The 13,109-nt window shown below is 44.0% G+C and overlaps 1 protein-coding gene across 1 annotated transcript in view; it reads right to left on the minus strand.

Annotated features, from left to right (window-relative positions):
• Window positions 1-13,109, minus strand: part of col9a2 (procollagen, type IX, alpha 2) — a 174,117-nt gene that overhangs the window by 36,180 nt on the left and 124,828 nt on the right. Inside the window, exons 16-19 of the mRNA XM_063033572.1 lie at window positions 12,696-12,749; window positions 11,302-11,355; window positions 10,354-10,407; window positions 1,156-1,209 (exon numbers count right to left, since the gene is read on the minus strand). Of these exons, the coding sequence (XP_062889642.1) occupies window positions 1,156-1,209; window positions 10,354-10,407; window positions 11,302-11,355; window positions 12,696-12,749 (216 nt within the window). The remainder of the gene's footprint in view (window positions 1-1,155; window positions 1,210-10,353; window positions 10,408-11,301; window positions 11,356-12,695; window positions 12,750-13,109) is intronic.

A 13,109-nucleotide genomic window follows, 5' to 3' on the forward strand; every position in this document is an offset into this window, starting at 1 on the left:
ACACATACCTCCGTCACCTGACCTATCTCACTCCCTAACAGGAGATCCAACACTGCCCCTTCTCTAGTTGGTACCTCTATGTATTGCTGCAAAAAACTATCTTGCACAAATTTGACAAACTCCAAACCATCCAGCCGTTTTACAGAATGGGCTTCCCAGTCAATGTGTGGAAAATTAAAATCTCCCACAATCACAACCTTGTGCTTACTACAAATATCTGCTATCTCCTTACAAATTTGCTCCTCCAGTTCTCGCTCGCCATTAGGTGGTCTATAATACACCCCTATAAGCGGCACAACACCTTTCCTATTCCTCAATTCCACCCAAATAGCCTCCCTAGACGAGCCCTCTAATCTACCCTGCCAGAGCACCGCTGTAATATTTTCTCTGACAAGCAATGCAACACCTCCCCCCTTGCCCCTCCTATTCTATCACACCTGAAGCAACAAAACCCAGGAATATTTAGTTGCCAATCACACCCCTCCTGCAACCATGTTTCACTAATAGCTACATCATATTTCCAGGTATCAATCCATGCTCTAAGCTCATCCACCTTTCTTACAATGTTCCTAGCATTAAAATAGATGCATTTAAGAAACTCTCCACCTCTAACTCTCTGTTTGCCCTTAATGGAGCAAACAACTTTGTTACCTTTTTCTTCCTTCTCCCCTACATCTTCGGTCTGAGTGCTCCCAATCTCTGTCCCCTGCCTATCCTCCCTCACACACCGTCTACTAGCTTTCTCTATTTGTGAACTAACCTCCTCCCTCCCAGTCTCTTCAATTTGATTCCCACCCCCCAACCATTCTAGTTTAAAGTAACCTCAGTTGCCTTCGCAAATCTCCCCACCAGGATATTGGTCCCCCTAGGATTCTAGTGCAACCCGTCCTTTTTGTACAGGTCAGAAAGTACTCTTCCCTTGTCCTGAAAGCCATTCTCAAAACATTCCACTCAATTACTCTAAATACCTAATTGCCTGATGCATATTTCCCAAAGTTTCCTGAATCTTTCACAAGTAATCATGAAAACAGGCGGCTTAGAACATTTGGGAAAACAACTCAGTGCCTGAAGGCTCAGTTTCCCACTGGCCTTCTTGTGCGGCTGTTCTGAGTTGACCTGTTTCGAACTGATTAATAAACAAGCACAGATACTCACAGGTTTGCCCTGAGGACCAGGGGGTCCTGGAATCCCTGCTTGGCCATTTGCTCCCTGCAGAGGAAAAGGGGAGAGAGGAAAAGTTCATGAGTCTTCACCAAACACAGCTGAGTTTCAGGATGTAGAAGCCACTGCAATTCAGGGCTGCACATAACAGCGAGCTGAGGGAAAACACATGCTGCGGCCACGTCCCCATTATTCCCACCAATTCTGAAAACAATTCAGATTGCTGTGGTGGACATTCCAAAGGTGTAAAATTGTAAGGATCATCTTGTACTGTATGCATTCAGAGAAACAAACGGAGTGCTTTTCTCATTCCTCTCCTTCTTGAAACCAGTGGCCAGTGAGGTAAAGCTAAAGGCTGGGAAAGCCCCTTTGCCTTACTGAATGCATCAGACACAGATGTTAATACATTCCCAGCTGCCTTACAGAGTTACCCTGCTGGATAGAAAAGGCGGAATGGAGAACTAATGCTCAGAAGGAAAAGTAGACCTATGGCAATTTAACACTGATGAATATTGAATTATGTTAACGTTATGTATACCCAGCACTGATGGGTACCTCATGGACCTATCAAGAGCACGACCCCTCCACAGAAACCAACAGCCCAGGCTTACATAACTGTCAACAAGGGCATCTTGTAATCAAACTAATACAGGACCGGAGACCCACACTTAGCCAAGACTGCCCCTTTGAGAAACACATGCACGCAGCCACTACCAGAGAGCTGGGGATCTGCAAGTGCCTCCGGTGAGATGGGAGTAAGGTCCCACACAGGAGATTAGTGTGCAAACTTAAAGCACATGGTATTGGGGGTAAGGTATTGGTGTGGGTGGAGAATTGGTTAGCAGACAGGAAGCAAAGAGTGGGAATAAACGGGACCTTTTCAGAATGGCAGGCGGTGACTAGTGGGGTACCGCAAGGCTCAGTGCTGGGACCCCAGTTGTTTACAATATATATTAATGACTTGGATGAGGGAATTAAATGCAGCATCTCCAAGTTTGCGGATGACACGAAGCTGGGTGGCAGTGTTAGCAGTGAGGAGGATGCTAAGAGGATGCAGGGTGACTTGGATAGGTTGGGTGAGTGGGCAAACTCATGGCAGATGCAATTTAATGTGGATAAATGTGAAGTTATCCACTTTGGTGGCAAAAATAGGAAAACAGATTATTATCTGAATGGTGGCCGATTAGGAAAAGGGGAGGTGCAACGAGACCTGGGTGTCATTATACACCAGTCATTGAAAGTGGGCATGCAGGTACAGCAGGCGGTGAAAAAGGCGAACGGTATGCTGGCATTTATAGCGAGAGGATTCGAGTACAGGAGCAGGGAGGTACTACTGCAGTTGTACAAGGCCTTGGTGAGACCACACCTGGAGTATTGTGTGCAGTTTTGGTCCCCTAATCTGAGGAAAGACATCCTTGCCATAGAGGGAGTACAAAGAAGGTTCACCAGATTGATTCCTGGGATGGCAGGTCTTTCATATGAAGAAAGACTGGATGAACTGGGCTTGTACTCGTTGGAATTTAGAAGATTGAGGGGGGATCTGATTGAAACGTATAAGATCCTAAAGGGATTGGACAGGCTAGATGCGGGAAGATTGTTCCCGATGTTGGGGAGGTCTAGAACGAGGGGTCACAGTTTGAGGATAGAGGGGAAGCCTTTTAGGACCGAGGTTAGGAAAAACTTCTTCACACAGAGAGTGGTGAATCTGTGGAATTCTCTGCCACAGCAAACTGTTGAGGCCAGTTCATTAGCTATGTTTAAAAGGAAGTTAGATATGGCCCTTGTGGCTACAGGGGTCACGGGGTATGGAGGGAAGGCTGGGTTCTGAGTTGGATGATCAGCCATGATCATAATAAATGGCGGTGCAGGCTCGAAGGGCCGAATGGCCTACTCCTGCACCTATTTTCTATGTTTCTATGTTTCTATAAAGTACTTCAACCCATTTCTGACGTTGACACTGAGTGCTGTCAGTGAGGGTACTGACAGCGTTTGGGGAAGGTGCAGCACATACCTCATTAACTTCTGTTAAAGGTCCTGTCACCTGTCTAATATGTTACAAGTTCAATCTTAGGCGCTTCAGGTCCTATACCCCTCACATCTCACTCTGTAGGTCAACAGGTATTTACCAAATATTCCTCACTTTACTGGAGAAGATTTTTTTCCAAGTTCCTTTCTCAATTTCAGGGCAGGTATGTCAACTGACCTCAAACCAAAAGGGCTTAATTTAAATAAACAATTTAATACCAATATTCCCACCTGCTTACTTGGTCTTGCCCTCCTTATCAATATTTTTATTGAAGGAAGTGCACCTTTAATAACCCCAGTGACTCAGTACCTTGCCAACAAAGGAGGAAAAAACTCCGGTGACCTAATTGTTGAATATGGTAATGATCTTAGGTCACTAAAAGAAAAAATGCAGCTGTCGTTGGGAAACAATAGTGAACCTGTGATCAATAGCTCCCATTTCCAGTAACATTCCAAAGTACAAATCATCTTGTAATCGAGACTGATTCAGGGGTAAATGTTGTCCAGATTTTCAGGGAGCAATTTCCTGCCTTTCCTCAGAATGGTGCTGGGGGGATTTCTATGTCCTCACAAGAGTAGATGAGACTTGAGGTCAGCATCCCATCTGAGAATCAGTGTGAGAGTGTAGCTCTCCCATCAGTAATATGCTGGAGATGCCAAATTCGATTATCTGCTTCGCCCTCCGTAGGAATTTATGTATTTATATTTCTTGTGTTTGTATTATCGTGTTCTTTATCTCATTGTGTTTGTTTGTGTGCTGCACTGGATCCGGAATAACAATTATCTTGAGCAGCCCTTACACTTGTGCACTGGAAGTGACGTTAAACAATCCTGAATCTGGAATTCTGAAGAATACCCATAACCTTCTGCCTCAGAGAGTTACTACTGAAACGTGTGCAGTGAAACAGTCTGAATTTATTTGAATGTTTATCTTGTTAGGCCAAAAGTGTTGGAGGATAGCGTGGAAAATGTGAATGAGAGGCGGTGCAGAGTGACTATAAGACCATAGACCATAAGACATCGGAGCAGAATTAGGCCATCTGGTCGATCGAGTCTGCTCCGCCATTCAATCATGACTGAACTTTTTTTTCTATCTCCTCCTCAACCCCGGTTCCCGGCCTTCTCCCTGTAACACCAGACACTAGACTCTAGAATACTAGAGCACAATACAGGCCCTTCGGCCCTCGATGTTGTGCTGACCCATATATTCCTTTAAAAAAAACGTACTAAACCCACACTACCCCGTAACCCTCTATTTTTCTTTCATCCATGTGCCTGTCCAAGAGGCTCTTAAATACCCCTATTGTTTTAGCCTCCACCGCCATCCCTGGCAAGTCGTTCCAGGCACCCACCACCCTCTGTGTAAAAAACTTACCCCTGATGTCTCCCCTAAACTTCCCTCCCTTCACTTTGTACATATGCCCTCTGGTGTTTGCTATCCATGCCCTGGGAAACAGGTACTGGCTATCCACCCTATCCACGCCTCTCATAATCTTGTAGACCTCTATTAAGTCCCCTCTCATCCTTTGATGCCATGTCCAATCAAGAACCTATTAATCTCTGCCTTAAATACACCCAAAGACTTGGCCTCCACAGCTGCATGTGGCAACAAATTCCACAAATTCACCACCCTTTGGCTAAAGAAATTTCTCTGCATCTCTGTTTTGAAAGGGCGTCCTTCTATCCTGAGGCTGTGCCTTCTTGTCCTAGACTCTCCCACCATGGGAAACATCTTTTCCACATCTACCCTGTCTCGGCCTTTCAACATTCGAAAGGTTTCAATGAGATCCCCCCCTCATCCTTCTGAATTCCAGCGAGTACAGACCCAGAGTCATTAAACATTCCTCATCTGATAATCCTTTCATTCCTGGAATCATCCTTGTGAACTTCCATTTAGGCCTCGTTCAGGACACACAGAAATACGTGCTCTCACTTTGCTATTATCAATTCTGCCATCAGCCACTACAGTGTACCCTGATCACTGTCTGAGTTCATCTCCAAGGGCTCCTCATTTATGAGGCTTCTGCACCAGCACTGACTGAACCCTGCCAGGACATCAGAGATCCCCTTTTCCTCCAATCAGTGGCGGCACTCAGACTTGAAAACCTGGAGCAAGTAATTGGTGAGCTGATACAACTGCTCTCTACAAATGGTCTCCAGTGCCTGTATAATTCTTTACTACACTCTGAGTCTAACACAACTGTATTTTTTTATGCATTGTGTATTTGAGACAAATCTGTGTTGATATCTAACCCAGTTGACGCAGACCTGTGTGTAATACTGCCTGGTTTTCTGTAGAGACACCTTGGCAGCATTCTCTCCTCAAAAGCAGGCATCCACTCAGAGATCAACCACTGACAAAGCCGAGCTAGTGGAATCTATGCAAGGTGGAGGAAAAGTGTCCTGGAAGACCGCAGCCTGCAGGTCCAAGCAAAGCTTTTGGGCTATCGAGCAATTGTTCCTCCATTTCTGATTGAACTGAATCATGGAACACCTATGGCCATCATCATCATCAGGTGCCGTGCCCGGTTTGAGCTTTGACTGCCATGACCCACACACTCCTGTTTTGGGTCAAGTGGATCAATCATTGGTATTCATTTCCAGTTCTCTGGCTGCTGTCTCCATCATCATTTGTCTTTGTCTTCCTCTTGCTTTCTTCCTTTCAATCTTTCCCATAATTACCCTGCATTCTAACTCCTCTTTCCTAATCACATGTCCAATGAAGTTATCTTGCCTTTTCATGATCTCATACATTATTTCTCTTTTTGTGTTTGCTCTATTCATGACATCCTCATTAGATATTCGTTTCATCCATGATATTCTTTGCATCCTCCTCAAAAACCACATCTCTGCTGCTACAATTCGTTTCCTCATGTTACTCGATATTGTCCAACATTCTGAACCATATAACATACCTGAATAAACATAACATTTCAGTACTCTGAGGCGGGTTGTCATGCCTAGTTTAGTACTGGTCAGTATACTCTTCATTCTCATAAAGGTGTCTTTTGCCATCCCTATTCTTCTTTTGATGTCCAAGTTGCACCTGCCATCTGATGTCACCCAGCTTCCTAAGTAGCAAAAGTTCTGTACTTGTTATATGTCTTCCCCATTTATTCTCAGCCTGCAGATAGGATTCTCCTTCTTTTTGGATATCACCATACATTCTGTCTTTTTGCAATTGATAGATAGACCCATTTTTGCACTTTACATAGAACATAGAACATAGAATAGTACAGCACAGTACAGGCCCTTCGGCCCACAATGTTGTGCCGACCCTCAAACCCTGCTTCCCATATAAGCCCCCACTTTAAATTCCTCCATATACCTGTCTAGTAGTCTCTTAAACTTCACTAGTGTATCTGCCTCTACCACTGACTCAGGCAGTGCATTCCACGCACCAACCACTCTCTGAGTAAAAAACCTTCCTCCAATATCCCCCTTGAGCTTCCCACCCCTTACCTTAAAGCCATGTCCTCTTGTATTGAGCAGTGGTGCCCTGGGGAAGAGGCGCTGGCTATCCACTCTATCTATTCCTCTTATTATCTTGTACACCTCTATCATGTCTCCTCTCATCCTCCTTCTCTCCAAAGAGTAAAGCCCTAGCTCCCTTAATCTCTGATCATAATGCATACTTTCTAAACCAGGCAGCATCCTGGTAAATCTCCTCTGAACCCTTTCCAATGCTTCCACATCCTTCCTATAGTGAGGTGACCAGAACTGGACACAGTACTCCAAGTATGGCCTAACCAGCATTTTATAGAGATGCATCATTACATCGCAACTCTTAAACTCTATCCCTCGACTTATGAAAGCTAACACCCCATAAGCTTTCTTAACTACCCTATCCACCGGTGAGGCAACTTTCAGGGATCTGTGGACATGTACCCTGAGATCCCTCTGCTCCTCCACACTACCAAGTATCCTGCCATTTACTTTGTACTCTGCCTTGGAGTTTGTCCTTCCAAAGTGTACCACCTCACACTTCTCCGGATTGAACTCCATCTGCCACTTCTCAGCCCACTTCTGCATCCTATCAATGTCTCTCTGCAATCTTTGACAATCCTCTACACTATCTACAACACCACCAACCTTTGTGTCGTCTGGAAACTTGCCAACCCACCCTTCTACCCCCACGTCCAGGTCGTTAATAAAAATTACGAAAAGTAGAGGTCCCAGAACAGATCCTTGTGGGACACTACTAGTCACAATCCTCCAATCTGAATGTACTCCCTCCACCACCACCTTCTGTCTTCTGCAGGGAAGCCAATTCTGAATCCACCTGGCCAAACTTCCCTGGATCTCATGCCTTCTAACTTTCTGAATAAGCCTACCGTGTGGAACCTTGTCGAATGCCTTACTAGAATCCATATAGATCACATCCACTGCACTACCCTCATCTATACGCCTGGTCACCTCCTCAAAGAACTCTATCAGGCTTGTTAGACACGATCTGCCCTTCACAAAGCCATGCTGACTGTCCCTGATCAGACCATGATTCTCTAAATGCCCATAGATCCTATCTCTAAGAATCTTTTCCAACAGCTTTCCCACCACAGACGTAAGGTTCACTGGTCTATAATTACCCGGACTATCCCTACTACCTTTTTTGAACAAGGGGACAATATTCGCCTCCCTCCAATCCTCCGGTACCATTCCCGAGGACATAAAGATCTTAGCCAGAGGCTCAGCAATCTCTTCTCTCGCCTCGTGGAGCAGCCTGGGAAATATTCCGTCAGGCCCCGGGGACTTATCCGTACTAATGTATTTTAACAACTCCAACACCTCCTCTCCCTTAATATCAACATGCTCCAGAACATCAACCTCACTCATATTGTCCTCATCATCATCAAGTTCCCATCATCAAGTTTCTTCAACAATTATATCAATTAAGTTTTGCAGTTCTTCCTCCGTACTTGCAATTAACAAAGTGTCATCTGCATATCTGAAATTATTGATGTTTTCAACTTTGGTTCCCAAGATGTCTCTTATTTTTTGTAATATTGTCTCACTGTACACATTGAATAAATGCAATGCACAGTGACACAATGCAAAACATATCCAGGTGCAAACTGTAATAGTGACCATAACCCAGTAGTATGTCATGTAAAAGTAAAACTTAAAAAACTAAAAAATAAATTAAATTAATAACTAAACTAAATTAAAAAACTAAAGAAGCAAAAACCTGAACAATCCCTTGACTATTTGCAATTAATTAAAGAAGAAAACTTAAGACAAAAATTTACAATTGAAGTAAGGAATAGATTTCAAAGTCTAGAAATAGAATCTGTTGAAGATGATAGCAATCATGTAGAAATGAAATTTAACTCTCTAAAGGATGCCTTGGTAGAATCAGCAAAGTCAGTGATTCCTAAAAAAGAAAAAAAGCACAAAGAATAAATGGATGACAGATGAAATCAAAAATCTAATGGAAGAAAGGAGATGGAAGAAAACAAATCTTATAGAATATAAGTCCTCAGATAAAAAAGTTAAAAGCTTATGTCAAAAAGCCAAAGAAGAATGGTTAAACCAGGAATGTGAGCAAATAGAAAGAATCCCTATTACTGATCCAAAAAGGCTACATCAACAAATCAAGAATATCACTGGTAAAAAGCTCCTCTGTTCTTCAGGTGGATGTTTGAAAGCAAAGGATGGTACCATTATCATGGAAAAAGATGAAATTACGAACAGATGGACTGAGTATATTCAGAAATTGTTTGAAGACGATCGAGGCGAAAAACCAGAAATTATGAAAAACACATATGGTAGGCACCTGAAAACCCTGTAACAATACCACCAGAGAATCTGATGATCATCTGGAAGGACAGATGCATTAACACCAGCGTACTGGAGAAGGCCAACATAAACAGCATCTCCACCACGATAAAGCAACACCAACTCAGATGTATAGGTCATGTTACCTGGACGTCTAACATCTGCCCAAACAGATCGGTAACTCCCAGTTGAAGGAAGCCAGCGAGACCCTGATGGGCAAAGGAACCATTTCAAAGACAGCATCAAGATCAGCCTGCAGAAATTCAGCATTCCAGCTAAGAACTGGGAAGACTTTGCACTCAGTAGGTGCTTCTGCAGGAAATCTGCTCTCGAGGAAGGTGTGCCACATGACAGCACCCTCCACTGTGCCACAGAAAACAAGTGGCAGCTGCGAAAGGAGTGACTGAACAACCAAAAGACCCAACTACTAACCGCAGACACCACTTCACTCTTGCCCATGCGGCTGCAAAATATTTGGATCCCAGATCGGCCTCTCCAGCCACCTGAGGACCTACCAATAGACAGCCCTCAGCAGAACATCATACTGGGCTAGAGTGGTACTGTCATAGATGCACAGTAGCATGTGGCACTAGAGGCTTGCTTTTGCTATATAGCAGCTTGTTTTCGCATAGATCTTCTTCAGTACTGTGTGTGTTCATACTTTGCCTTTGAATACAGCAGCTGAGAGGAGTGACACTAATTCAGCTCATATAATATCAGCTTACATTCCCGTGCACTGGAATTTGCAACAGAATAGTTCTCCAGGCCTTCACTGCCTCTTTCATATGGCATAAACATTAGCCTGATAACTTTCTGCACCGAGCTCTCTACTGGTTCTCTCTACTGTCTTGACCAGTACATACACCTCCATACATCTCACTAAAGAAATCACCATCATTTATCAAACTTGTCATGCTTTCCAAAAGTATTACAGTTTGATGTGCTGCAGTGCTTGCATAATTCTTTTCTGCATTGAGTCTAACATAAACAGTGTACAAGTTCTTTGTACGTTTTTTAATGCACTATGTACTTGACACTTACCTGTGCTGATACATAGCCCAGTTTGTTTCTATGGGTCAAGAAGGGTCTGGCTGGTCAGAGAACATAATACCAGCCCAAGTGTTGTCTTTGTTTTTTTGAGCACAAGGCGACAGGGGAAGAGAGTAAGGACCTAATTGACCTTTTCCACCAGTGAAAATGTAGTTTCGGGCAATTTTGGATTAGGGGCTTTTCAAACGAGACTAATGAGTAGAAAGCCTGTTTATTTGCATCAGTGGGCTACTGGATTAAGCCGCCCCCCCCGACATTCACAAGTTTCGTACTGATCCACGCAGTGTTACAAAATCTCTTTCACAAATTCTCCCCAGCCCAAAGCTTATCTCCGTTAAATACCTTCATACCAGGAACCCCAGGGGTGCCATCCTTGCCATCAATGCCTGGCAATCCCTGTAATAAAACACAGTGCAGGTCAGCAGAAAGAATTAGTGTGTGGACAATGAATGTGACGGTGTAGGTTTTTATAGAAATCATCCCCAGCCTCATTTCTTGCATTGAGGAAGTTTAGTTTTAGTCAAACAGAGCCTCGACTAAACCCATTTAAAGCAGTGCAATAACTTCTGGACATCACAACTTTGGAGTGTTCTATTGTCCTTGGAGGGACTGCGCAGGAGCACCAGATCAAAGGCAGGGCTGAATGGGTCAAATTCCTAGTATTGCCTGCGTACAGAGATTTGCATTTTCTGTAGTTTTTTTAAAAAATATTCATTCAAGGGAAGGTGGGCTTCACAGCCAGTTTATCTCTGATTGCCCTTGGGAAGGTGACAATGAGCTGTATTCTTGAACCAGTACAATTCTTAAGGTTTGGTTGTTAGGGAAGTGGTTCCAAGATGCTGACTATACAATGAATGAATGAAGTACAGAATTAGTGGATAATTCTTAGGAACTATTCAGGTAGAAGGAACATATTGCCCCAGTATGGAGTCCAGAACAAGAGGGAAGAAGATTAAAACTGTTCCTGTACTATCGGAGGAAGATATTGGGTAACATAACTTCATGTGAAGGATAATGAACTTCTGGAACCTTCTCCTTCACTAAGCTGTGAAGCTGTGACTTTGCACTGAACCCAATCCCAGCCCTGGTCTTGCATCCGACACCACTGATAGACCCAACGCTACAGCCCTGCTTTGTGACAACATTATCCTGCTGGAAGGTTCCAGGTAAAAATCTGGCAGCCCTTTCACTTAGAACCTTCTTAAGCGGAACTGTAGTCAAAAAATAATTAACCAAGGAAATGAATGAAGAGCATTTCTGAATGTATTGTGATGAATAGAAGTAACTCACATTTTTTCCCTTGGGTCCCGAGGGACCTTGGCGTCCTTGCTGCCCCCAATCTCCCTGTGAAGTGACAGAGCAGTCGGTCGGTGAGTGATGGGTGCTCAAAGTAAAAGGGCGAGTAACCAGAAACCAGAGCACATGGCACAAAGTTACACTGCAGATAGCCACACAGGAACAACCCTGCACATCGTCCACTTCAGATTGTCTTCCCGACTGTCACCAAAGTGGCCAAGCCTACATGGGACCCAGTTCTACCCATCACCACTGAAATTTCCCTCTCTCCCCACACATCTCATACTGAGGACATAAAACACTGCAGGAGGAGCCATTTGCTTCCCCCTCTGCCATTCGGTAGATCCGGGCCGACCTTTAACTTTGGCTCAAACTTCCTGCACTAACCGCATTTTCCTCGATTCCCTTCAGATCTAAATATCCACAGGTTGTCTTGAATATACTCAGTGACAGAGCTCCCACGGCCCCCTGGATAGGGAATTCCAGTGACTGTGTAGCTCAGTGAGACCATCTGCCATTCATCTAAACGCTCTTAACTTAGTCTAAGTATTTGCAAAATATTGTACACAAATACCACACTTCCCTAAACCCACTGAGCAAATTAATACTACCAAACACAATAACACACCATGACATTGACAGCCCTGTATGCGCCAATATCCTGTCTCATTAGAAGCCTTGTACTGCTCTGATACTGCTTCTCATTAAGTGCAGACTGCACACTGTACTTTGCCTCAGGAGTACACAGACCTGTATTACACTCAAATAAAAAGTGCTTGCTTCAAGACATCATGCTGCTAATAGACCGGTACCTACCGGCAGCCCCACACACACTAATTCCACACTAACGCCAGTCCTCTACACAGAGTCACATCAACCTAATGACAGCCCTGCATACAGTACTATATTGACAAGCCTCCACATGTTCCATTTTAGTCCAGATGTCCCTTCATCCCCACTGACACTCTTACACAATATTGCCTCGTCACTTTCCTGTCCCATCATTGAAACAACTGGACCCACTGATACTTGAGCAGACTGCGACCCTGGATACAGTCTTTCTTCATCTCATTGCCGGCCCATTATACACAGATACTTCACCTACTGAGTCCCCCTCACACTAAAATATCACCCCACTGAGAAGTCTACATTAAAAATAAAACTAAGTTGGGATCTCATGAGGTTTTGTAATCTTCCCTGCATTGACCACCCTTTACACACTGATAGGCCTGTGCGCGTTCCTCAACCCGCTGAGAGCCCTGCATACTAATACTAAAACATCACTGGGGTGTCCTGCAGTTGTGATTGCGGCTGTATAACCCAAAATCCTCCTCCCCTCACTGTCATGTACGCAAAGAGATTAAGGGTGTAATTCTGAAATATCTCACCCGATCTCCTTTGTCGCCAAAGTCACCAAGCGGCCCCTCAGGCCCCTGTTCACCCTAAAACAACAAGAGTAAGAAATACAATTAGTCAAATCTTCAAACTGAAGGTTTAAGCATGTGAAAAATGGGATGGAAGACCTCGTGGATGACTTTACAGTAACAGCCTCACCAGAACCATTCACCACAACATCCCAGCACAAAGTTCGAAAAGATGAAGAGTTTTTTACATTCTCTTGAAAGTGACAGAGGTTCACTAGCATCATCAGTCTGATTACATAGGAGACACACACACAAAATACTGGAGGTACTCAGCAAGCCAGGCAGCATTTATGGAGGGATAAACAATCAATGTTTCAGGCTGAAACCTTTCATCAGGACTCTGCCTAAAAATCCACAGTTCAGTTCCTTTCATAGATG

Source organism: Mobula hypostoma, chromosome 26 (genome assembly GCF_963921235.1).
Source record: "Mobula hypostoma chromosome 26, sMobHyp1.1, whole genome shotgun sequence".
NCBI lineage: Eukaryota > Metazoa > Chordata > Chondrichthyes > Myliobatiformes > Myliobatidae > Mobula > Mobula hypostoma.